The sequence below is a fragment of the Acomys minous genome (assembly GCF_964271855.1).
Source record: "Acomys minous genome assembly, chromosome: 17".
NCBI lineage: Eukaryota > Metazoa > Chordata > Mammalia > Rodentia > Muridae > Acomys > Acomys minous.
The window spans coordinates 32,044,958-32,068,886 of record NC_140500.1 but is presented as its reverse complement, the minus strand read 5'-3'; the positions used below and the strand labels follow the sequence as shown (position 1 = coordinate 32,068,886).

The window sequence follows — 23,929 nt, the reverse complement described above, 5'->3', positions numbered from 1 at the left end:
AATAGATATATTAAGCCTGGTGTGATGGTGTAGTACTATAACTGAAGCACTTGAAGGTAGGATTACAGGAAGGTTAAGGTTACCTTTGGTTATAAAGTGAGTTGAAGGCAGTTTGAACTATGTGAGATACTGTCTAAACAACAGCAACAATAAAAATGTGTGGGAATGTTGGCTCACATCTGTGATGCACATACTTATGAGGGTGAGGCAGGAGGCGCGCTGTCACTTTCAAGCCAGCCTGGAACAGAATAAGACCTATCCCCGTTATTTTTTTAAATTTAGTTTAAGCCACACATTCCTTAGTTTTGCTCAGCTTGGGTCTTAATAAACACACTTCTCTGTCACTTCTGAACTTAACTTTTCTCTCAGGCACCTCTGACCCCTCACTTCACAGCGTGGGGCGTGGGATGATGAGATCCCGGAAACTGGTTTTGCTTGAGTGTATGTGCACTGTGTGTGCGCTGCCAGAGGAAGCCAGGAGAGGGCGTTGAATCCCCTGGAACTAGACTTACGAGTAGTCTTGTGGCCACGTGCGTGCGTGCGTGCGTGTGTGCGTGCGTGCGTGCGTGCGTGTTGGGAAATCAGCCCAGGTGCTCTGGAAGAGCAGCCAGTGCTCTCAATGGCCAAGCCATCTCTCTGGCTCCCTGTGTGTTAATTTTGGCTTCGCTGTTTTCACTTTACCTGCACTTCTCCTGGCCGTCCCCGCTGCCCTTGGGCCCACACACACTTGCCTTTGTTCTCCGGTTTGAGCTCCTCCTGCAGCAGGTCAGTCTGCCGGTTGCCCAGCACGAAGGCCAGGAAGGACAGGATGAGAGCGTTGAGGATGCCAATGATGGCCAGAATGTACGCCCAGCGCACCGAACAGTCCCCAAGGGAGTACTTCCCTGTCTTGGCCCCGCACATGTCCCGGATGGTCTCAGCGTCCCAGCCATCAGGGAAGATCATGCAGCCCAAGACGAGGCACAGGGCTGGGCGTCGGGAGCGGGACCCACACCGAGGTCGGGTCAGGAAAAAAAGAGAAGGCATTATTACTCCCTAGGAGTGAGGGGGTGGGGTGGGAGCTGAGTCCTGAGAATTCCCCCAGCCCCATCTAGCAATCTGAACACGCGGTAACTAGTTTTCATTCGCTGGGAGATAGACATTGACCCAAAGCAATTGACACTGGACCCCTCCACCTCTCCTGCCTCAGCCTGCCTTCAAAGAACAAGAAAACTCTGAAGCCTGGCCACGCCCCCTGATGTCCTCTGGTCCCTCTTATTCTCTCGCCCGTCCTCATCTCTTCAGTTTTTGTGAGTTTAGCTTTTGTCTGGTTTTTCGTTCGTTATTCATTTGACAGTGGTTCAATGACTACAGAGATGGCTCAGAGGTTAAGAGCACTACCTGCTCTTCCAAAGGTCCTGAGTTCAATTCCCAGCAACCACATGGTGGCTCATAACTATCTATAATGAGATCTGGTGCCCTCTTCTCTGGTGCCCTCTTCTGGCAGGAAGACACACATGCAGACAGAACATTATATGCATAATAAATAAATAAATCTTAAAAAGAAGAAAAAAAGATGCTAGGCAAACAAACTGCAGAGGTGACAAAAGAGCTTTCCTGTAGTTTCTTCGCCTCTGGTTCTGACTGGGAGGTGCCAGGCTCATGCTGGGAACCATGTGCTTTAGAGACATTTAGCAGGGTGCCAATTCAGTCAATCTTTCTTTGTTGAGGGCCTGCTATGGGCCAGGCACTAAAGCAAGGCTCAGGAAGGCACTGGAATCTGTGTCTTATGGAGCCTGAACGGGAGAGGGAAAGTTAAGGACTCAAATGCTGGCCCAGCTCTCCATTAGATTTTTGAGCTTCAACTCCTTTATCTTTGTACCTCGGTTTCTGAATCTGTAAAATGGGGGTGGTTAAGAGTATCATGAAATGATTGTAAAGATGACAGGGAGCCTCAAAGTGCTTTGCGCAGTAACGTCCGTATAATGTTAGCTGTTGATATGAAAACTAGTCCTAACAAACACTTGCTGATTTTGAGAGGATCTGGGTTCAGTTCCCAGCACTCACATAGCAGTTCACAACGATCTCTTACAGGAGCTCCAGAAGGTCTGACGCTAACACTCACACACATAAAACAATCCAAGGCCATTCTCACTTACACAATTACAAAGTCAACGTGGCCAACATGACACCACCTCAAAAAGCAAGCAAACAAACAAAACAAAAACCCAGTGATTAAAAAAAAAATAATTACACAAATAAGGAAATAACGCAATAGGTTTAAATATGGTGAGGTACATAAAGGTAGAAAGGGCGGATCAGGATGGCCCTGTAAAAATAGTTTCCTCAGGCTGGGTGTGGAGGCACAAGCCTTTAATCCCAGTACTCCGGGAGGCAGAGTCAGGCGGATCTCTGTGAGTTCGAGGCCAGCTTAGTCTACAAAGGGAGTCTACGATAGCCAAGGCTACACAGAAAAACCCTGTCTCAAAAAAAAAAAAAAAAAGATTCCTCACCCAATCTGTCCATATTAAGCTTCCAAACTCTCCAGTACCAGCCTAGGCTAGGAGGGGGTGGGGGAAGCCTGAGCCAATCATCTCACTGCATTCCTTTGTTGACAGTAGCTGACTATGACAGTGGCACTGGCCGGTCAGAGGGACCAGGTTCAGTAGGCAACTGGAAAGCCTTGGCCTGCTCAGTCCTGCCAGTGCATTAGGTCTGCAGCTCACACAGAGCTGTGTGACTCTTGACTCCTCCAGGCCCAAGAGCTTAACCTCAATATTAGATGACAGCGTTGGCAAGGTTTGGATGTCCTCAGTTCTGTTCACTGTGTGTGTGTCCCCACAGTGGGACAGGGGCAAGGGCGTTGACCGTCCCCTCCCCCTAGTACAAGGGAATGTTCCCAAAAGCCCCAGGATCCTCCCTCCTTCAGACCCTTCAGTCCCTTCTGCAACTTAGATTCCATCCCATACCCATCCTCCAAGCCTGATGTGATGTTCCCAATAGCACTGTCACCAGCCTCTCTACCAGGGCTGCCTTCGGTCTCCAAGACAGGACCCAGCCACACACACCCTGATGGGCATACAAGAAATGTCCAGCTCTGCAGTAGAACCAAGCTAAACAGTCTGAAGATGCACCTGGGCGCACATATAGAGAAGCAAGCGCAGAGTCCCCCACCCCCACCCCCACCTCCGCCCCGTGAGGGGTGGGGGAGGAGCCAGGCGGGGGAAGCGGGGGGAGGAGCCAAGGGTGGGGTCGGGTGTTTAACCCTGGAAGCTTCAGACACCCATACACATTTAAATTCTGGTATTAAACATTGTGGAAACAAACAAACAAACAAACAAACTAAAAATGGCATGGGACTAAAGCCCTGGGGCGCTCTATCATTGACATGGAAGGAGGAGGAGAAAGAGGAGGAAAAAGAGAAGGAAAAGGAGGAGGGGACTTGACAGTCAGGGCTCGGGCTCCCAAATGCCCTTGATTTGTGTCCTCATCCCCGGGCTCAGACTCTCGAGCAAAAGGCAGGAGTGGGATTAGAAGCTGGTGGGGGCAAACATGCACACCATCCCTTTAGTTGCTTCCCAGCCCTCCTTCCCCTAGGTGCCCGAGTGGTTGGCCTCACTGTAGTCTGTTTTTGCTCTCTCCTGGTGCATTCTCATCTCCATGGAAACCGCTCCTGTATCCCAGCGCTCTAGCTTCCTCCCCCTTCCCAACGCGGGCACTGAGACCTCAGTGAGATTCCCTGTTCTCTCTCTCTCTCTCTCTCTCTCTCTCTCTCTCTCTCTCTCTCTCTCTCTCTCTCTCTCTCTCTCCTCTCTTCTCTCCTCTCTCTCTCTCCCTCTCCCTCTCTCTCTTTCTCTCTCCCCTCCCCTCCCTTCTCTCCTCTCCTTTCTTCACCTCTCCTCTCCTTTCCCCTCTCTCACACACTTCTTTTCTCTCAGCTGGTCTCTCTCTCCCCCTTTTTTCCTCTGCCTTTGTCTTCATCTTTTCTTTCCCTCTTCCTCTTTCCTCCCTCCCTCCCTCCCTCATTATGCTCAAGCCTGAGCTTCAACCCTCCTTTCTTCCTTTTAGTTAACATTTGACCCCTGTATTTCCATCACTGCTGTATCTATCCCCTTATCCTGTGTTCTTATTCTCTCTCTCTCTCTCTCTCTCTCTCTCTCTCTCTCTCTCTCTCTGCCTCGTCTTTCCCTTTGAACATCTCACAAGTAAATTCTGGGATCGTTGACCCCACACTGGGCCCACAGGAGCAGTATGTCATGATGTCTATCCTCAGCACGGAAAAGCGTAAAATCAAGCCGCCCCGTTGGTTGTCATATATGTGAAGGGCAGTCTTAAAGGAAACAGGCTGGGAACAGAGGCCAGAGCATCAAGGGCAGCTGGAGGATGCGGAGGCAACTACCCTGGATCCTCAGCTCAGTAGAGCTCAGATGGTGGATATGAGGCCTCAAGGGCTTCGCTAGAAAGAACCTGAAGCCACAGCACTCGAGAAAAGCCAGGCTGAGATGGGAGGAAGAGAAGTGACCAGATTAGGTCAGCCTCATCCCCACCCGAGCATCACAAGCATGGGGGACAAGGCAGGCTTCGGCTCCCACCTGCTGGGTGAGGACACCACTGTGGCTGAGCTCTGGGGAATTCAGGAACTGGTTGAAGCAGCGGCAGATTCTGAGACCAATACTCAGGTACAGGGCGTGGCGTGCCACAAGAGTTCTCAGCCAGAAAGCCTAGAGTTTATGCCCACCCTGGGATGCTTAGCTTCATCCATGGCCTCCACTCATCAGGATTGTAAAAGCAAATATGTACTGTTGCTTTAAAAACCTCTGCAAACATTTGGCTAGCATCCCCTGAGAGTGATGATGGCTTATTAAAAACCTCTTCTGTAGAGGCAAGGGTCCTGGGACACAGAGTTCCTACACATTGACCCTACACTACTGGACCGGTGCTGCAGGCAGCCAGGAGGCATCATGACAAATTTAGACTGGTAGTATTAGACTGGAGTGTAGCTCAGTGGTAACATGCTTGCATAAGGCCCCAAATTCAGTGCCTAGTACTGAAATAACAGCAACAACAACAAAAACAATAATAATGTAATAATAAGTTGTCTTTAACAATAACATTGAAGATGGGTATGATGGCCCACACATATAATCCCAGCACTAGGGACAATGACAGAGAGCGATGAGTACAAGGCTAACCTAGACTGCACAGCAAGACTTTGTGTCCAAAGATAAATAAATAGCACTAAGCATTTAACCATCGGCCAGGGTGCTAAGCTTCTACATTTTTTTCACCATCTCATTTAATCATATAAAACGTTAAGGGCCCACCAGATGGTTTCACAGGTAAAGGGGCTTGCTGGACAGGCCTGATGACCTGGTTTGGATCCCCTAGAACCATGTAAAGATAAAAGAGGAAACTCTCTGCCCTGCACGTTCAGTCTGTGACATGTGTGCCCACACGTACACATCATGGGCACACACAATAATAATGAATATTTTTTCTTAATCTATGAGGTCGACGAAAGCATCACCCCCACTTACAGATGGGAAGACTGAGGCTGGAAGGGACACAGCTTGGGAGTGGTGAAGCCTGCGCTCAACCCCAGGTAGGCACTTTGGACAGACGCCTTCAAATGTTTTAATTAATTAGTTGAATGTATATGTGTGTTTTGCCTGCACGCACATGTGCGCACCTTCTGTGTACATGGTGCCCATGGAGGTCAGAAGAGGCCATCGGATTCCCTGGGACTGGACTTACAGATATGGTGGTGAGCAGCTGCGTGTGTGCTGAGATCTGAACCTGGGTCCTCTGCAAGAGCAGCCGGCACACCTGACCCCTGAGGCAGCTCTCCAGTCCCTTGACTATGCTTCCTGCTCCCTTATTCTGCGTGCCTTTCTCCACCCATCCCAACGCATGGAACACAAATGTGAGGGCAAGGGTCTTGCAGTCATGTTTAACAATGAAGACAACGGTCCCGCCCTAGGAGGGGTGGAGCAGGAAGCTGACGTCATTAACAACTTCAGAGGCTGCTGCACTGCTTCTGGGTTGCCTAAGTCTCGGACTTGGTTTTACCTAAGAGTCTAGAATCAGGGCTGGGGAGATGTCTCAGCAGTAAAGAGAACTTGCTGCTCTGGGTTCTTGGCACCCACACTGGGCACTTATAACCATCTATAACTACAGCTCTGTGGCTTGGATCCAACTCTTGTATCTTCTGTGGGCACCACACACACATATATGCACACACACGAGGACAAAAATACAAATTTCTAAAAAGAGAGAAACTAAAAGCATTATTAAACCATAATTACTTAGGGTTCTCCAATTACACATCAACGTAGTTCTGGCAGATATGCTAATGCTCTTTTTAACTTTTTATCATTTTTATTTTTATTTATTTGATTGCTTTCGAGACAGGGTTTCTCTGTGTAGCGTTGGCTGTCCTGGAACTAGCTCTGTAGATCAGGCTAGCCTCAAACTCACAGAGGGCCACCACTGCTTGACCATTTTTGTTTATTGAAGGGGAAATCTTTTAACTGTATGTCATTGAGGAAATCCCGTCACCTCTCTGAACCTCAGTTTTGTGATCCTAGGAAAGGTGGTATCTACTTCTTAAAGCTACAAAGTAGACTGAGTGGTTACCAACAGCAATAAGGTGTTTACTCTTTCAAAAGCACATACTCCTAAATCCATTTATATTTGTTTTCTTGAAACCACATGTAGCTGCAAAGGAGGCTGGAAATTTCCTCTCTTTTACTCTCTCTCTTTCTCCCCCCTTTTGTATATACTTGTCCTCTGTGCATCTCCAGAAAAAAAAATGTATACAATGGGCTGACTGCACAGCCATTTTTACAACACTAGTGTGAACATATCTATTACAAGGGAACACATATGACTAACAGTGAAAGGGAAAATTTTTAATTAGCATTAAAGCAACCAGAACAGCAGAGCTCTCTAACTCATAAGTGCAGGTCGACAGGTATGCTAGCCCAAGGTCCCAGATGATAAGTCACAAAGAATGCGGAGATAGGAGACAAAGGTCTATTGAGTGTTCCAGGGACCGGCTGGCCGTAAAAGATAGGGAGGATACACAAGGACAAATTCCTGAGAGAAACAGGTACCGGACATGGTCGAGTGAGTAATGAGCCAAGACCCCTCATCCGATCTTATGGTGTCTGCTTAATCCCCCCCTTGAGGCCCGCACACAATGTTCCAGGTTTTAGTTTAACCAGATGTGTCGTTAGCTCAGATAAACATCTACCCTCGGGGTCCAAGAAAGACAGGAACCAAGGACTGTACCCATGTGATTAAGTCTGAGCTTACCCCAGATCTGCCTATGCAATTTGCTGATGTTCAAATGTTTGAAACAACCAATCGTGTGTGGCCGCGCCAAAACTTCCCACTCCCCCCGACCCTTGCCCATATAAACCCCTAACCCCTGGGCTTCTGGGTCGACCCCTCTGTCTCCTGCGTGAGATACGTGTCGACCCAGAGCTCCGCCAATAAACTGCCTCATGTGTTTACAGCAAGACGGTCGTTTGTGTGTCTTTGGGTGCATGCCATCCCGAGTCTTGAGTGAGGGTCTCCCTTTGGGGGGTCTTTCAACAGCATATTCATGCCATAGAATATTACTAATTCAATTTACTCTTCTGTTTCTAGTTTCTTGACATAGAGGCTTAAATGACTGGTTTTTTAAAAAGTGGTTTTAGCCGGGCATGGTGGTGCACACCTTTAATCCCAGCACTTAGGAGGCAGAAGCAGGTGGATTGCTGTGAGTTTGAGGCCAGCCTGGTCTACAAAGTGAGTCCAGGGCAGCCAAGGCTAACACAGAGAGACCCTGTCTCAAAAAACCAAAAAAAAAAAAAAATGTTTTTAGTCGTGGGGTACTGGCACATGCTTTTAAGACAGAGGAAGATGGATCTCTGTGAGTTCGAGGCCAGCCTGGTCTACAGAGTGAGTTCCAGGACAGCCAAGGCTACACAGAGAAACCCTGGCTCGAAAACCCATAAAACAAACAAACAAAAAGAACATAAATGAAAAAAATTTAGATTAGGCATGTAGCCCAGTGGTAGAGTCCTTAGCAAATGTGAGTCCCTAGGTTCAATCTGCAGTGCTGCAATATGGAAAATCTCTTTCTTTTCTAGTCTATACAGTCGACGCCACTGCTTTCTCTAGTATCTCCTCTGCTCACAAATCTTGTGTTCTCATGTAATTAAAAGTATTTCATAGTTCTTGTGATTTGTTCTTTGATCTGTTTATTAATCTACCTGTTGCCTGATAGAAATGGACGTCTCTGAGTTTGAGGCCAGCATGGGCTACCTATCAAGTTCCAGGAGGCCAACCTGGGCTGGACAGTAAGACCATGTCTTTAAAAAAAAAATTTTTTTTTTACAGTTCTCCAATATCCAAATGTCATCAAGGCTTCCAGCTCTAACTCTGTTACTCAGGCTTACGTCAGTTTTGTTCTGAGGGCAGACACTGTGTGGCTTCTAGCTTTGTAATTGTAACAGGGCAGTTTGGGGTCCAGAATGTGGCCTGTCTAGAATGTTCCATGTGAGCTTGAGAAAACTGTGTTGCCTGTGGCTGTTGAATGACCAGCCTCCAGGCAGCTACAGGACCAAGTGATTGATGCTATAGCTGAGTCGGTCATGTTCTCAGTGATTTTCTGGCAGGCGGATTTCTTTTCTTTTGGTCATTGTTGTATTTTATTTTATTGACTACTTAAACAGTCTTTACTGAGAGCTGTGCATGAGAGGCCTCTATTCTTGTATCTTCTGCATTGTTTCTTCCTTGTATTTGTCCTTCTCCTTTCCTTCTTGTCGAGGCTTGGCTTTCTTTTCCAGAATTTTCCTACAGTCTTTGTCCAGCTTTAGCCTGGTGATGCCCACCTTGCTGGGGTGGGCGCTCATGTGTACAGTTGTGCCGTTAGCCTTTTCTTGCTGTACTCATTCAATGCAGACTAGCACATTTCTTCCTGTACACCTGGACCACCTTGCCAATCTGCTGGCCTTTGGGGTGTCCTTGGACAACCTGAACTTCGTCATCATTTCGAATGGGCGTGGACCAAACGTTATATTTCTGCCTCAGCTCTTTGGAAAAAGGAAAAGACGTGCTCTGCCTCCGAATGTGAGAAGGTGCATTGAAATGGCGTTAGTGGTTCTTTCTTCAGTCAGAAGTCACGAAGAGACTGAAATTCATTTTGGCGGCTGCGATCCCGCGATGGCCGCAAAAGGAAAGAGCCATTGCTGTTTCACGTGTAGCACAGCCTGGCCTAAACTCACTACATAGCCAAGAAGGGCCCTGAACTCCTAATCCTCCTAATCCTCCTGCCCCCACCTCCCAACTGCTGTTACTACAGACATGCAAGACCAAGCCGGTTTCACTTATTTACTGTTAATTCACGTTTCTTTATAGTCAAAGTGGATTTCTTGATAGAGAACACACAGGTGAGCCATGTTCACCCACTCTGATTGGTGCTTTAATTGGTGCTCTTCGGTTACCGGCAGCCGGCGTGATGGCTGACGTTGCTAGACTCAACCCTACCATGCTTCCCACTCTTTTCTATTTGTTGCCCTTCTTATTTATTCTTTTTAAAAGATTTATTCATTTTTGTTTCGTAAATGAAACAACAATGCCAGGCGGTGGTGGGCACACACCTTTAATCCCAGCACTCAAGCAGGCCCGTCTTTGCGAGTTTGAGGCCAGCCTGGTCTACAAAGCAGGTCCAGAATGGTCAAGGCTACACAGAGAAACCCTGTCTCGAAGAACCAAAAAATTAAACATTAAAAATTTTTTAAAAAATGAAGGGGTTGGAGAGATGGTTAAGAGCACTACATTCTCTTCCAAAGACCCTGAGTTCAATTCCCAGCAACAACATGGTGGCTCACAAGCATCTATAATGAGATCTGGTACCCTCTTCTGGTGTGTAGGCATATATGCAGGCAAAACACATTGTATACTTAATAAACAACTAAATTTTTTAAAAAATCAAATAACAAAAATGAATCTTTTTTTTTAAGATTATTTGTTTGTTTTTTGAGACAGGGTTTCTCTGTGTTAGCCTTAGCTGTCCTGGACTCACTTTGTAGACCAGGCTGGCCTCCAACTCACAGTGATCAGCCTGCCTCTGCCTCCTGAGTGCTGGGATTAAAGGCTACCATGCCCAGTTTATTTATTTATGATGTATATAATGTTTTGCCTGCATGTACAACTGCAGACCAGAAGAGGGCAACAGATCACACTTTAGATGGTTGTGAGCCACCATGTTGCTGGGAATTGAACTCAGGACCTTTGTAAGAGCAAGCAGTGCTCTTGACCTCTGAGCCATCTCTCCAACCCCTACTACCCCCCCATACTCCCCACCAAATGAATCTCTTAAAGAGCCTGGTGGTGGTCTATTTGGAATCCCAGCACTGGGGAAGTGGAGATAGGCAGATTGCTGGTCTCTGGCTAGCTAGCCTAGGCTATTTGGAAAGTCTCGGCTTCCAATGAGATACCTGGTCTCAAAAAAAAAAAAAAAAGTGGATAGCTCCTGAGGAATGACACCTAAAGTTGATCTTTAGCATTCACACTCACCTGCACAAACACTCGCGCGTGTGCACATACACACACTCATCACATACACACACTCATGCATACACACACACACACACACACACACACACACGAGCGCGCGCGCGTGCACGCAACTCCTTGTAAGACAGGCCTCCTACAAAGAAAGTCCCTCAGTTTTCCCTTCATTTCTCTTTGTTTTGAGGTCATGATCCTTCTATTTCAGCCCTCAGAGTAGTAGGGATGGCAGGCAAAGGCCACCAGGCCCATGGAGTACCAGCGTCCAGGATTGAAAACATATAGCGGCGGAGGAGGACTTGCCAGGCATCCACTGGCCAGAAGTCTAAGCACCAACACTGAAACTGAAACGCCTCAAATGTTCTCAGCACATCCCAGGGGATGCCCATGCCTCCCTCCACACCGATGCTGTCTCCTTCTAGCACCTTCTTCGGCTTCTCACTTGCTGCTTGCTCTCTATTGTTCAATGGCTTCTCTTCGCCTCTTTTTCTAGCTTCTCTGCTGCCTGCACTGTCATGGTTGGTGTCCTGAGATGGCCCTCCTTCTCCTTCCTCACCGTGTCACACTGGGCAACGCTGATGGCACTAAGACTCGTGAGACCTTCCGCTCTAGAATGGGCCCTTCTCCTTGACTCCAGATCCAAGCACACAGCCATTATTGGACTCTCCCCTAGGGCCCCCAAATTCACCACTTCCCCCCGCCCCCCGCCCCCCCCCCCACACACAAGAGGAGTTCTTCTTCTTCCGCCAGGAACACGGTCCGGTGCTCCTGTTGTATCCTCTTGGAATGCTACTTCAGAGACCCCACCCACTCCGAGAGCTTTACAGCCGCCTTACCCTCAGACCACGAACAAACCCAGTGTCTCTCAGATGGCCTCCTCCCCTTTCCGCAACTTCAACATTTTGCCTAGACAGTCGCTTTCACATTCATCTTCTCAGCTCCCAGGAAGCCTTCAAACAATGCGTCTTGCCAGCAGCCACCTGGGCCGCCTTCCTAAGCCACGCCCAGCCCTGCTCACTCCCTGGCCTAAAAATAAAACCCAAACTCTAAGGCTGCACTGTCATGGTTCTTGTGAAGCTCCGCCTCCAACTCCTCCCACCTTTCACTTCCCCTCTCTCTTCTACCACAGATAGAGCTTTGATGGCAAAATGAACAGATGTGGGCCACACAGCAACCATGAAGGATCACGATCATATTATTAGGTCAGTGTGCTGTGCCTACAACAGCCTTCCATTGGCTTCCATTGGTGGCACAGGCCTTTAATCTCAGCACTCGGGAGGCAGAGGCAGGTGGATCTCTGAGTGTGAGGCCAGCCTGGTCTACAGAGTCAGTTCCAGGACAGCCAGGTCTACACAGAGAAATCCTGTCTTGGAAAAAGAAATTACCCATGTAACACTCTGTTTCTGCAGTACGAAGGCAATGCAGACACTATGAGTCTGCTCATTTTATATGAAAGGAAACTCAGAAATGACGTAAAACCCCCAAGAATTCATCATTGGTACAAAAATCAGAACTTAGCACCAGACAGCTGCTGCCTCCCGAGGGGTGGGCGGGATGCTGACGACTTAGACGTCACCCTTCACCCATCCATTCAACAGGACACTTGAAAGACTGACACAGGAGGATTGCCACAGGTTTCAGTCCAACTGGGTTACACAGTGAGATGCTGTCTCAAAAATAAAAAGCACTAAGAACAAAACAACAGACACTCATTAGGCACCGACTATATGCTGAGCACAGCTGTCTGGCCCAAGACTGTCATTGTGTCACTTAGGCCTGGGAGTCAATCAGATCTGGGCTGGGCGGGGGGGTGGCAGTGGACTAAGGCTGGGTTATTTTTCTGAAAGTTTCTTGCTCTCATCTTTTCCCTTTACTTCCTTCCTATGTGATTCCTTATCAACTACTTTAATCCCAGAGCAGTTTGAACACTTCAGGCCCTCCTAAGGTAAACCCGGAAGCTGAAAGAAGCATCAACCTTTGGCTTATGTCAACAACAACAAAAATCTCACCACGGGAGAGGACTCTACAGACAAAGTGAAAAGATAAAGACAACAAAATTTGGACCTTTGATCACAAAGGACTACCTTCATTTACTTTTGTTTGGTTGTTTGGTTTTTTGTTTGTTTGTTTGTTTTTCTGAGACAGTGTTTCTCCGTGTAGCCTTGGCCATCCTGGAGTTACTTTGTAGACCAAGCTGGCCGAAAACTCACAGCGATCCACCTGCCTCTGCCTCCCAAGTGCTGGGATTAAAGACATGTACCACCACATCTGGCTCTATTTACTTATTTTGAGACAGAGTCTTACTACGTAGTCCAGGCTGGCCTCAGGCATAAAGAGATCTGCCTGCCTTTGCCTCTTGAGTGTCGCAAGTAAAGCTGTGCTCCACTACACTTTGCCTACTAAGGGTTAACTATATTTCGGGTTTCGTTTTGTTTCACTCATTTAGCCTGAGGGAGTGTGTGTGTGTGTGTGTGTGTGCATACGCGCGTGCACACACACATGTGTATGTCTCGCACGCGCATGTGTGTCCGTGTGCTCAAGTACCAGCACCATAGTGCATGTGTGGAAGTCAGGGGACAACATGAGAGGTTGGTTCTCTCCTTCCATCACCTGGCACAAAGGATGCTGAGACAAAACTACATCCCCTCCACACACACACACACCATCTACTCTGCTCTGGAAACCCTGGGACACAGAGACCCAGGCCTGTTTATTTAACTGGAAGGGCGCGGCGTGGGCATGGCACCCTTCATATATAGAGGTCAGACGACTAGAGGCCATCAGTTCTCTTTGCTCTTTGTGGGGTCTTGGGGTTGAACTCACATCCTCAGACGTGGGGCAGCAAGGGTCCTTACCTACTGAGCTATCTTGCCTGCCCCCCCCCCCCCAATGCTGCTGCTGTAGGCAGCCAAGTGTGGAATAAGTTGTTAAACAGAAATTGATACAGGACAGATAGTTATACTTTGTTTTTGTTTTTGTTTTGTTTTTTAAAGATTTATTTATTTATTTATTTATTTATTAAGTATACAGTGTTTTGCCTGCATTTACACCAGAATAGGGCACCAGATCTCATTATAGATGGTTGTGAGCCACCATGTGGTTGCTGGGAATTGAACTCATGACCTTTGGAAGAGCAGTCAGTGCTCTTAACCCCTGAGCCATCTCTCCAGCCCTATACTTTGTTTTTTAAAGCTTGCCTTTGCTTATACATTTATGGAATTCTCCAGAAGAGATAGTTGCTCTGGCAGAAAAGAAGGACAGTGGGCAGAGGGGCACACAACTGCATGGCCGCCTGACCTCTCAGCTTTTCTACTACTGTGTTAAGTTTCTCAAAAAGTCAGTGAAAGCCTTGGAGGGTGGAGGTGATGGAGTAATTGGTGGGAGTGGGGGAGATAACTTTATTTTGGCATACAGGCTGAGGGGAAGCGCCCCATGTTGGGTAGGCATAGCAACAGCAACAGCTCACGCTCTGGCTACAGGCACCTAAGTTGCCTGGCCATGTGGTGTCAGAAGTTGGGAGATGTGACACCTGCTGAACTTTTCTAAAATGAAAAAATAAAAGTACTTATTTATTTTAGTATGCTGTGTGTCTGAGTGTTATGTTTGCACGCAGATCTGCCCTTAACTGCATGGGGAGCCCTCTTCACACAACCTAGAGCACCTGTGGTGACCGGGTCGTGTGTATGTGTGTGTGTGTGTGTGTGTGTGTGTGTGTGTGTGTGTGTGTGTGTGCCACAGGAGGAGACCCCTTCCAGACTTGTAGACACTGAGCAAGGTCGGTGACCCAGCATTCCCAGAGCCCAGCACAGTGATGTACACAGGAAGCCTTCAGTAAAGGGTCAGAGTGAGAGGGAGGAGCAGGGAGAAGAGGAGGGAGACAGACAGGAAGGAAGTAAGGGAAGAGGAAGGAAGAAAGAGAGAGGGAGGAAGAGAGGGAAGGAGGGGCCCTTCTCGTGTACTAGACGTGCCAGGGATGTAACTAAACATTGTTAAATTTTATGTATCAGTATATTCAATGTAACTGAACAACTAATTTTTTTTTTTTTTGTGACAGGGTCTTTCTGTGTAGCCTTGGCTGTCCTGGACTCGCTTTGTAGACCAGGCTGGCCTCGAACTCACAGCGACCTACCTGCCTCTGCCTCTCGAGTGCTGGGATTAAAGGCGTGCGCCACCACGCGCTAAATAACTAAATTTTACTGTATGAATAAAACCTAAAAGTAGACCCAGAGAGGACTGTATTCCCACCACTAGAGAACTGAGGCAGGAGGATCACTGCAAACTAAACAATAACTTGGGCTGCATAGCAAGATCCTACCTAAATAATTAAACCATTCACTTCCAAAGGCAACCTGAGCCAAAGTCCTAGGACATGGTAAGGGACACAAGTGCATGTCCTGAGTTTCTGTTAATGGCAACTCTCGGGACCTCTGATCCCAGAGCCTGGGACCCTGGGGATAGACACAGCTAGAAGCTTCTCACCTCTGGCACTAGCTAGCACTCTGCTTGCACTTCCCCTGCCAGTGTCCGCACACCAGATGAAGCTGGGCCAGGCTCACCTTCCTCCTGGAGACAGAAGAGATGCCTAGGTTCCCACCCCTGGGCATCCTCCTTCATGCATGAGGGAGCTAGGCTGGCCAGTAGCTTCCCCTTTCTGCTGACAGCCAAAGGAAGACTTCTCAAGGCCTGAGGTCATCGTGGCAAGTTCAAACTCAGCATCAGAGTCTTCATAAATGGCTTCCCTCAGACTGTCTCAAGAGCCGACTGCACACTGGGAGCCACATTAAAAAACCACCACTCCACCCCTTTCTCTCATCCTTGGATGCAGGTACAATAATCACTCTATTTTGCCGATGAGGAAACAGATTCAGAGTGAGGCAAACCCTCTTGTTTAAGACTGCATAGCTGGAACATATTGGTGCGCTCTCCCCATCCCCACCCCCTGCCCCCACCCCCACCCCCGGCTTGGGGTCTCCTCTCTGGCTCCTGCTGCTATCTTCAGTCCCACTTCTGACTTCAGAGCTCTAACCCAAATTCATTTCCCTTGTTCCAGTTCAGCAACAGAAGGTTCTGGAGTCACTAATACTCACACAGACTCAGCTTTCCCTTTGTACTGGAGGTGTAAAGTTGGACAGGTCATTGTTACAGAAAAAAGGATGGGGCGACACAGAGTGAAACCATCTAGCACAGAAACTGGCCGATGAGACTACTCCAAAATGAAAAGAGCTTGCCCCAAAGCCTGCCGGGCCAAGGCCGGTCTCCAGAGGAGGGTTGAAGAGGAACTGGCTTCACAGAGTTGTCCTCTGACTTCAGGTGCTACGGGGACTGAGTCACAATAGTGGCTCCACGACCCAGCACCTCTATGACTTGGGACAAATGGCTTTTTAGCACGTGGTCTAGTGTAGGGTGAAGTCTCAGAATATCCTAGCAGTTTTCTTTTGGACACAGGGTCTCGTGTAGCCCATGTTGGTGTCTAACTCACTATGAGGATGAGGCTGACTTTCTTCTGGAACTGGAGGCCTGGGCCACCACTAACCCATTGTTAGCAGTTGTAGCAATCACGGTAACATCTAACAGCTCACTGATTGAAGTCCGAATCCCCGGCCCAGCACTCTGGGGCTCTCATCAGTCCACCCCGAATCTCCTGCTGCTCAAGTCAGATATGCCTCTCCCCGCATGGCTTTCCTCTCTGTTCAGATTGCACTCGCCCACACCCCCCACCTGCCAACACTACCATCTCCAGCCTCGATTCCCAGCTAAGCCATAGCCAGCCTTGGCTGTGTATCTACAACATATCAGAGTCCACAGGGGCTTGGGGACACCTGTCTGTGGTCATCTCTGTCAGGACTCGCCTTTCTCGCTGTTGGTCCATGTGGTGTATGTTGCACAGATGGGCACATGTGGATCTTAGACAAAGTCACCACGATTCATTAGGAGGCAGCTGCTACCTGGCAGAAGCTGGGCTGATAGGATTCAGCCCTGGGAATTTGGCTGGCATCATTCTTTCTGGTTTTGTTTTTTTGTTTTGTTTTGTTTTGTTTTCAATTTTTGCTTTTTGAGACAAGGTTTCTCTACATAGCTCTGGCTCTCCTAAAACTCACTGTGTGGACCAGGCTGGCCTTGAACTCATGAACTCACAGAGCTCCTACAGCCGTTGTTTCTGCCTCTGCTCCCCGGGTGCTGGGATTAAAGATGTGTGCCACCACACCTGCCTGCTGGCATTCATTCTCCATATGAGCTGAGCTTAAGCTATGTAAAGTTGGAGCTATTAGTAACTTAATTTCCTACCTGTAAGAGGTAGTGGGCTAGGGGCTGGCTGGTGAGATGGCTCAACAGTTAAAATCACTGGGTACTTTTTCAGAGGACCCAGGTTCAATTCCTAACACTCACATGACAGCTCCTAGCTATCTTTAACTCCAGGGGATCTGACACCCTCACACAGACATAATATGCAGGTAAAACACCAATGCATATAAAATAAAATTTAAATTAAAAATTAAAAAGAAGAAGTAGTGGGCTTTAAAATGAACCAGCACAGGAGACACAGAGGAGGATGCCTCAGATGTCACCTAAGCATCTGGCTCCACCCTCAAGCCAGAAACTCCTGACTTTCAAATCATATGAGACAAGAAACCCAATGCTCTTTACTTCATCTTATTTACAACGGACACTATGAGCCGAGTTTCTGTCGCCCATCCCTCCGGGGCAGCTGACAATGTCGGGACCCGGGTAGACAGTAAGCTTTCTGAGAGCAGGGACTGCACTCCATAGGCTTAAGATCAATGAGGCTGGATAGATTGGTACATCTTTCTGAAAATGTCTCTGGACTCCAAAGGGACCAAAGTTTATCTGGATCCTGCAGCTAAGTTAATAATATGCCTTGAAATTATTTATGATTATGTACCTAACCTGCTGCCCTACTGTGTGCTCAGGAATATGATTACACTGCCTATAAGAGAACCATGTAACTAACCTTACTATGTCTTGGATTTCCCATGCAATTAGCTCCTCTAACCTAAACTAATACATAGCTTTAGTCATAAACTGTGTACTCTTATATGCTTCTGACCCAGAATAATGTATGTATGTATGTATGTATGTATGTATGTATGTATGTATGTATACTTTGATGCATATATGTATGTGTTGTGGTAATCACTTGCTGAATGCAGCCCACAGGTTGAAGGCGACCTATATAATAAATATCTCATAAATATCGGAAGCCACATGTGGATATAGGCTGATAACATCTGTTTGCAGTGCTCAGTGCTATGCTCAAGCAGCTGGTATCAGTAAACCAACTTTTTCCCTTCTAAAACTCTGTTGAGATTTCTGTAGAGACTTTCTCACCTCTTTCCTATACCATGTTTCCGAGCTGTTCAATAAATACAAAGCAATGCCCTTTGTGAGGAACACACACAGTCACAGATTCAAGCACACAGAGAGATGCGGGACAGACATAAGGAACAGGGACAGACAGATCAGACACACACAACAGACTGCAGACAGGTCCAGCTAATCCAAGAGGAAGTCTGAGTTTTCATTCATTAATGCAACACTAACACAGTCAGGGCTGGCCTGGGTAGCCCACTGTGGTAGTTTGAATAAAAATGACCCCTCCATAGGCTCACGTATTTGAATGTTTAGTCCAGGGTGTGATGCTATTTCAAAGGATTAGAAGGATTAGGATACGTGGCCTTGTTGGGGGGTGGGGGTGGGGAGTGTGTCTCTGGAGGTGGGCTTTGAGGTTTCAAAAGCCCATGACAGGCTCACTGTCTCTCCTTCAGCCTACAAACTGGGATACAGCTCTCAACTACCTCTCCAGCACCACGCCTGCCGTGTCTGGCACCATGCTCCCCTCCTTGATGATAGTGGACTCTCTTCTGAAACTGTAAGCCTGCCCCAACTAAACGCTTTCTTTAATAAGAGTTGCCTTGATCATGATGTCTTTTCACAGCAATAGAACAGGGACAAAGACACCCAGCATTGTAGCATGGTGCACAGGATGATCGCAGAACAGGTGAGCCATAAAAACAAAACACAGCCAGGATTGGTGGCTCGTTCCTTTAATCCAAGCACTTAGGAGGCAAGACAACAGGCCTCTGAGTGTTTGAAGCCAACCAGGTGTACATAGTGAGATCCAGGACAGCCTGGGATAAAACGTAGTGAGATCTTCTCAAAAGGAAAGAGGGGAGGCTATAATTCTTCTATTAAAAAGGTGTTCTTCAAAGTTTTGGGGGTGAGCGGAGTCCAAAGGAGTAAAAATCAAGTGACAAGCACTCTAATTCCTGTATGACAAACATGGCTTTTGCTTCTGTGCTGTCACTCTGAGGATGGCTGGTGGCTCCCTTTCTGAGCAGAGTGATCTTAGTCAAAGAGTTGTTTGCAGGAGCCATATGGGTTGGAATATACACTCCCAACTAACTAACTGATAGTCCCCACACTCAGATGAGAAAACTGAGAGTAAAACTAAAAAGATGGGGCTGGGCGTGGTGGCGCACGCCTTTAATCCCAGCACTCGGGAGGCAGAGGCAGACGGATCGCTGTGAGTTCAAGGCCGGCCTGGTCTACAAAGCGAGTCTAGGACAGCCAAGGCTATACAGAGAGACCCTGTCTCAAAAAATAAAAACAAAAACAAAAACAAAAAAAAACCTAAAAAGATGATAAGGGAGGCTGGCAAGATGGCTCAGTGGGTAAAAGCACTTGCCACCATCCTAAAAACACAAATTTTATCTGAGGCACAATGAGACGGAAGAAGAGAGCCAGACCCCGCAGATTGTCCTCTGACTTTCATATATGCATCACAGCATAAACACTCCTGTGGGTGAGCATGTGTACACACCACACACACACACACACACACACACACACACATCTCATGAAAAAGTAAAAATATTGTAAGTTGAGACATTTTTTAACCCAGGTCTTGCAGTCCAGAGCTAGCCCGTTTCCTAGTGCCACTTTATTAAGCGGTATGAGTCAATAACTTATCGAGAGAACTTAGAAATCTCTGAGAAAAATGCAATCAAGTTCTCAATTCTACCAACTGCCCCCTCAGTCTATGGGAAAAGGAAAATTCCCTGGACCAGGAGGCAAAACAAACAAACAAAAAACAAACAAACAACCCCCACCCTGGCCAGAGATTGAATTTCCTCCCATGCTAGTGGTGTGTCTGAGTAAGTCTTTCACCTGTCTGCGGCCAGTTACCTCTCTAAAACAGGGGGAATGAAGGTGGAATTTGAAGGTGGTGATCTCCAAGATTGCTAAATTTCAGTGATTCACTGTTGGACTGCCCATCAAATCCCAAGATGAAATCCCACATGGATTACAGTGAATTTGAGGGCTAAGAGGTCAGCAACTCGTCCGCAGACTCCAAATTAAAGTTGATGGACTGGGGTTCAAGCTGAACATATATTCTTTCCAGCCTGCCTTCGAGGGAAAATACAATGAAAATGTTCTACCATCACCTCCAGGCGCCACTGGGAAATGTGCAATAATATCACCGTTCCCTTCATTTCTCTTTCTTTGCTCTTTTCGATGGTTCTTAAAGAGTCCCATTAAGACGGGCCCATGGCCGGGCTGTTGTGGTGCATGCTTTTAATCCCAGCACTCGGGAGGCAGAGGCTGGTGGATCGCTGTGAGTTTGAGGTCAGCCTGGTCTACAAAGCGAGTCCAGGACAGCCAAGGCTACACGGGGAAACCCTGAATAATAATAATAAAAAAAAATGGGTCCACACCCAGGGCTGGAGAGACTACTCAGTGGTTAAGAATGCTAGCTGCTCTTACAGATGGCCAGAGTTCAGTCCCCAGCACTTAGCCTGGGCATCTCACAACTACCTGTAACTCCCGTTCCATGGGACTCAATGCTCAACTGCCTGGACTCCACACTCAGCTGCCTTTGACAGCGCCTTATCATCACCCCTCACATACATACACATAATTTAAAAAATAAAAATAAATATTTTTTAAAATGCTCACATCTGAATATATACTACCTTCCTCCAATCAGCCCTTTCCAGCCCCTGGACATCCCATAGTAGGGCAGGAATTCCTCCCTACAGTTGTAAAAGTCTTCTTCGGGAAGCAAACTAGCCTCATGACATTGACCTCACATCTGGCCCTCAGTCCAAGTGTCAAGTCTTAATTTGATGACTACTGCATTCTTAGCATTTGACCTTGAGTGACTTCAAGCCCTTTTGGAAAAAAAAATCACACTCCTCCTTGAAAAGATGGTGACTGCTTCCCCCAAGGGAAAGGTTCAAGTGACTACACACCGGGTTGCAGCCAAGTACCCACTCTACTTCCTGCAGTGGCATTGCCTGCAAGTTCTTATCACCTTTTCTTTGGGGACCTCTTTTGGAGGGCTGAACACTTGTTGAATATTCTGAAGTGCTTGCTGCAAAGGACTTTCTCTGATGCACCCTTGTCAGGTCTTCTCTTTTCTTTCCCATGCCTGGAAGGCTCCAAACTTTTCCCTAGACTCTCTCCACCTTCTCCTTGCCCACCCTGCTGTCCCTAGGCTCCACTCTGCCCTGCCCAACTCTCTTTTCCTTTCCTGCAATTAGGCACATGTCCAGGTTGCTGAGTTTTCAAAATGTGACTTCGATCGAAGAGTGGGCGGGGACATAGGACTCTAATGGATCTTGGGGAAAACGTCTCAGCATTTCTCATTCCCAAAAAGCCTTTCCCTGATCCTTAGGGGGGAAATGACAATCCCAGTCAAACGGTTCAGAGATTTCAAGAGACTCATCACCACTGGATGTGGCACAGGCTCCTTCCTGAGTAAGGGTCAGGGGTGCATTTGAAAGGATGGAGATCTTCTCTCCAGAGGCTTTATGTTGCAAGCTTCCCACAAAAACCTCCCCCATACCAACACCACAGATACCCTCCCCATTCTTGGGACAGGATTTCAAGTTTACCAAAGACCCTTTTATCCATCCTCTGCACCATTTTACAGATGAGGAAACCAAACCTCAAAGCGACCAGTAATGCTAGTGAGTTCAAGGTCCAAGCCAAGTCTCTTGAGTCCCCAATTTCTGCACACACACACACACACACACACACACACACACACACACACACACACACGCATAACCGAAATTGATCACATTTACAGCAAGCCCTCATTCAGGAAAAAAAAAATAATTCCCTCAGAGAAAGCCCACAGAGATCCGTGAAACACGAACACAATGCTAACCCATCAATTGATTCTATGCCTCAAGAAGACAGACCCAAATACTACTTCTAAGGATTGTCCCCTGCCTTAAGGTGGCTCTCTGTTGTTGAGTGCTCTCCCCAGTAGCTGCTCAGGGCTGGCCACGAAGTGAGTGTCTCAACACAGATCCGACTCTTTCAATAAAGAGCTCCCATCTCTAGAGTCTTTGCTGAGGGTCCCGCGCCCACTCCTCCCCTACCTGCCAAGAGCTGCATCCAGGCGCAGATCTTGTAGACGGTGGCGGTGTTGCAGAAGAAGAAAAGAGCGAAGCAGGTGATGCAGCCGAGAATCAGCACCATGGAAAGCAACACGAAGAAGGCGGCCGCCTTGAAGGCGCTGGACGGGATGGTGCTGAAGTCGGTGAAAGAGCCCCGGCAGGTGAGCTCACGGCCCGCTAGCCCGCTGCCCACGCAGTAGTGGAAGAGGCCGAAGTAGCCAGGCTTGGGAGTGCTCACGCTGTCGCCTACCCAGTAGGGCTGGATGAAGACCACCACGTTGATGATGGCGAAGCAGATGGTGAAGATGGCCCACAGCACGCCGATGGCCCGCGAGTTCCGCATGTAGTGCTCATGGTAGAGCTTGGAGGCCTCCTGCGAGGGCAGCATGGTGCCCGGGGGCGGGGCCGGCGGCAGCGGCTAGCAGGGGGCCGCCGGCCCGGGATGGACCACCCGGCTGCGGGGCGGGAGCTGGGGACGCACGGGAGAAGCAGCCCTGAGTCAAGGAACTCGCAAGGGCGGGGCCTGAGGCGGAGCTGGGGACCTGGGGGGGCTGGCTGGGGAGCTAGGAGGGGGTCATGACAGTGTTGGGGCGGCGACTTGAAGGACTAGCTAAGGCTTCCTATTGGGGGGCCTGAAAGGAGCCATGGGAAAGTTGGGGGGTGGTGGGATGAGGACATGGGAGCTGAAAGTAGGGGGGGGGTGCCAGAAAGTGCTCGTGGGGGAGTTCAAGAGGGAGCTTGGGAACTGGTGCTGGGGTAAGAGGGGGTCGTGGGGAGATGTAATGAAAGATGGAGATCAATACTGAAGCACTAACAGGCACCGAATAGAGGGAGCTGGGAAAGGCATGTTGGCGGTGTTATTAGGGGCAGAGGGTCTGGGTCTGGGTGTCTGAAGGGGATCTGGAAGCGGATAGACGCTTCTCTATAACGAAGAAGAGAAGAGGTTGTCAGGGGTGGTACTGAGGGCACGAGGAAGGTTACAGTAGGGCCAGGCAGGGGGCAGGAGCTGGTGACCAGGGCTAAGTGTTGGTATCGGGATGAGGCTGGCGTGGAATCAGGGGCTGGCACTGCAGGGTCTGCACTTGTGGCGGGATTTGGGGGAGGGGGGCTCTTGCTTCTTAGAAGCCGGGGCTGAATGTCGGCTGTGGGGGGTAGTCTAGGATTGGCGGGCCAGGGCCTGGGAGAGTGGCTTTTCAGGCCAAGGGAACAGGGGGCCAAGGCCAGCGGGAAGTCTGGGCCTGGAGGGGCGGGCAGCAGGCAGGAGCCCTGCTGGGGCTCTAGGGAGCAGCTGGGCCCGGGTAGGGCCAGAGCTTGGGGGTGGCTGCCCCGCGCCCAGGCCGGACGCGTGCAGAGGCTGAGGCCACGGAGATGGGATGCGGGAGGACCAACCTGGGCCGGGTCGGGGCGTCTGATCCGGGACCAGCAGGGTTCACGCGCCGGGGCTCGGGGCTCCAGGCAGTGGCTGCCTCGGCCCTGGCGACGTCCTCTGAGCGGCCTCCATCTTGCTCAAGCTCTCCCCGGGACGCGCTCCCGTGCCCAGGCGCGCGCTCCTGTGCACTGGCGCGGCGCAGCCGGGGCGCGCTCCCGCGCGGGCGTGAAGAACAGAATGGAGTGGAAGGGGGGTGGGGAGAGGAAGGGGAGCCCCAGGTTCTGGCACCGAGAGGTAAAGTCAGGTATGGTGACCCCGAGGTCCCTCAGTCAGAGCCACAGCACCGACCCCATCCCCGACTGCAGGCCTCCTGACTGGAGTGGGGTGTGGGCCGGGACTCCCTTCTACCAGCTTAAGTTGTGGGGTTCCGGCTTCCCATAAAGCCCGTGGGGATTGGGGAAGGGCCTGAACAAGGATTATTGATAGGCGCTGCACTCAATCTTTTGATCCAGTTTACCACCTACAACCTATGACAATGCCTCTAGTCTCTCCAGCCGGCTTCCGCGCAAAGCCTTTGCGTCTTGGAGGC

General features: G+C 48.9%; 1 protein-coding gene and 1 pseudogene across 3 annotated transcripts in view; both read right to left on the bottom strand.

Annotated features, from left to right (window-relative positions):
- Positions 1 to 23,576, bottom strand: part of LHFPL4 (LHFPL tetraspan subfamily member 4) — a 30,710-nt gene extending 7,134 nt beyond the window's left edge. The window contains exons 1-3 of one of the 2 annotated variants that reach the window (XM_084765606.1): positions 23,361 to 23,576; positions 21,954 to 22,893; positions 732 to 968 (exon numbers count right to left, since the gene is read on the bottom strand). In XM_084765606.1, coding sequence (XP_084621732.1) covers positions 732 to 968; positions 21,954 to 22,359 — 643 coding nt within the window. In that variant the 5' untranslated portion in view covers positions 22,360 to 22,893; positions 23,361 to 23,576. The remainder of the gene's footprint in view (positions 1 to 731; positions 969 to 21,953; positions 22,894 to 23,360) is intronic. The other variant, XM_084765605.1, reaches the window with a different exon arrangement.
- Positions 8,055 to 9,720, bottom strand: LOC311588123 (large ribosomal subunit protein uL24-like; annotated as a pseudogene). The gene has a single exon. The product of its transcript is annotated as a large ribosomal subunit protein uL24-like (transcript).
- Positions 23,577 to 23,929: the final 353 nt, after the last annotated feature.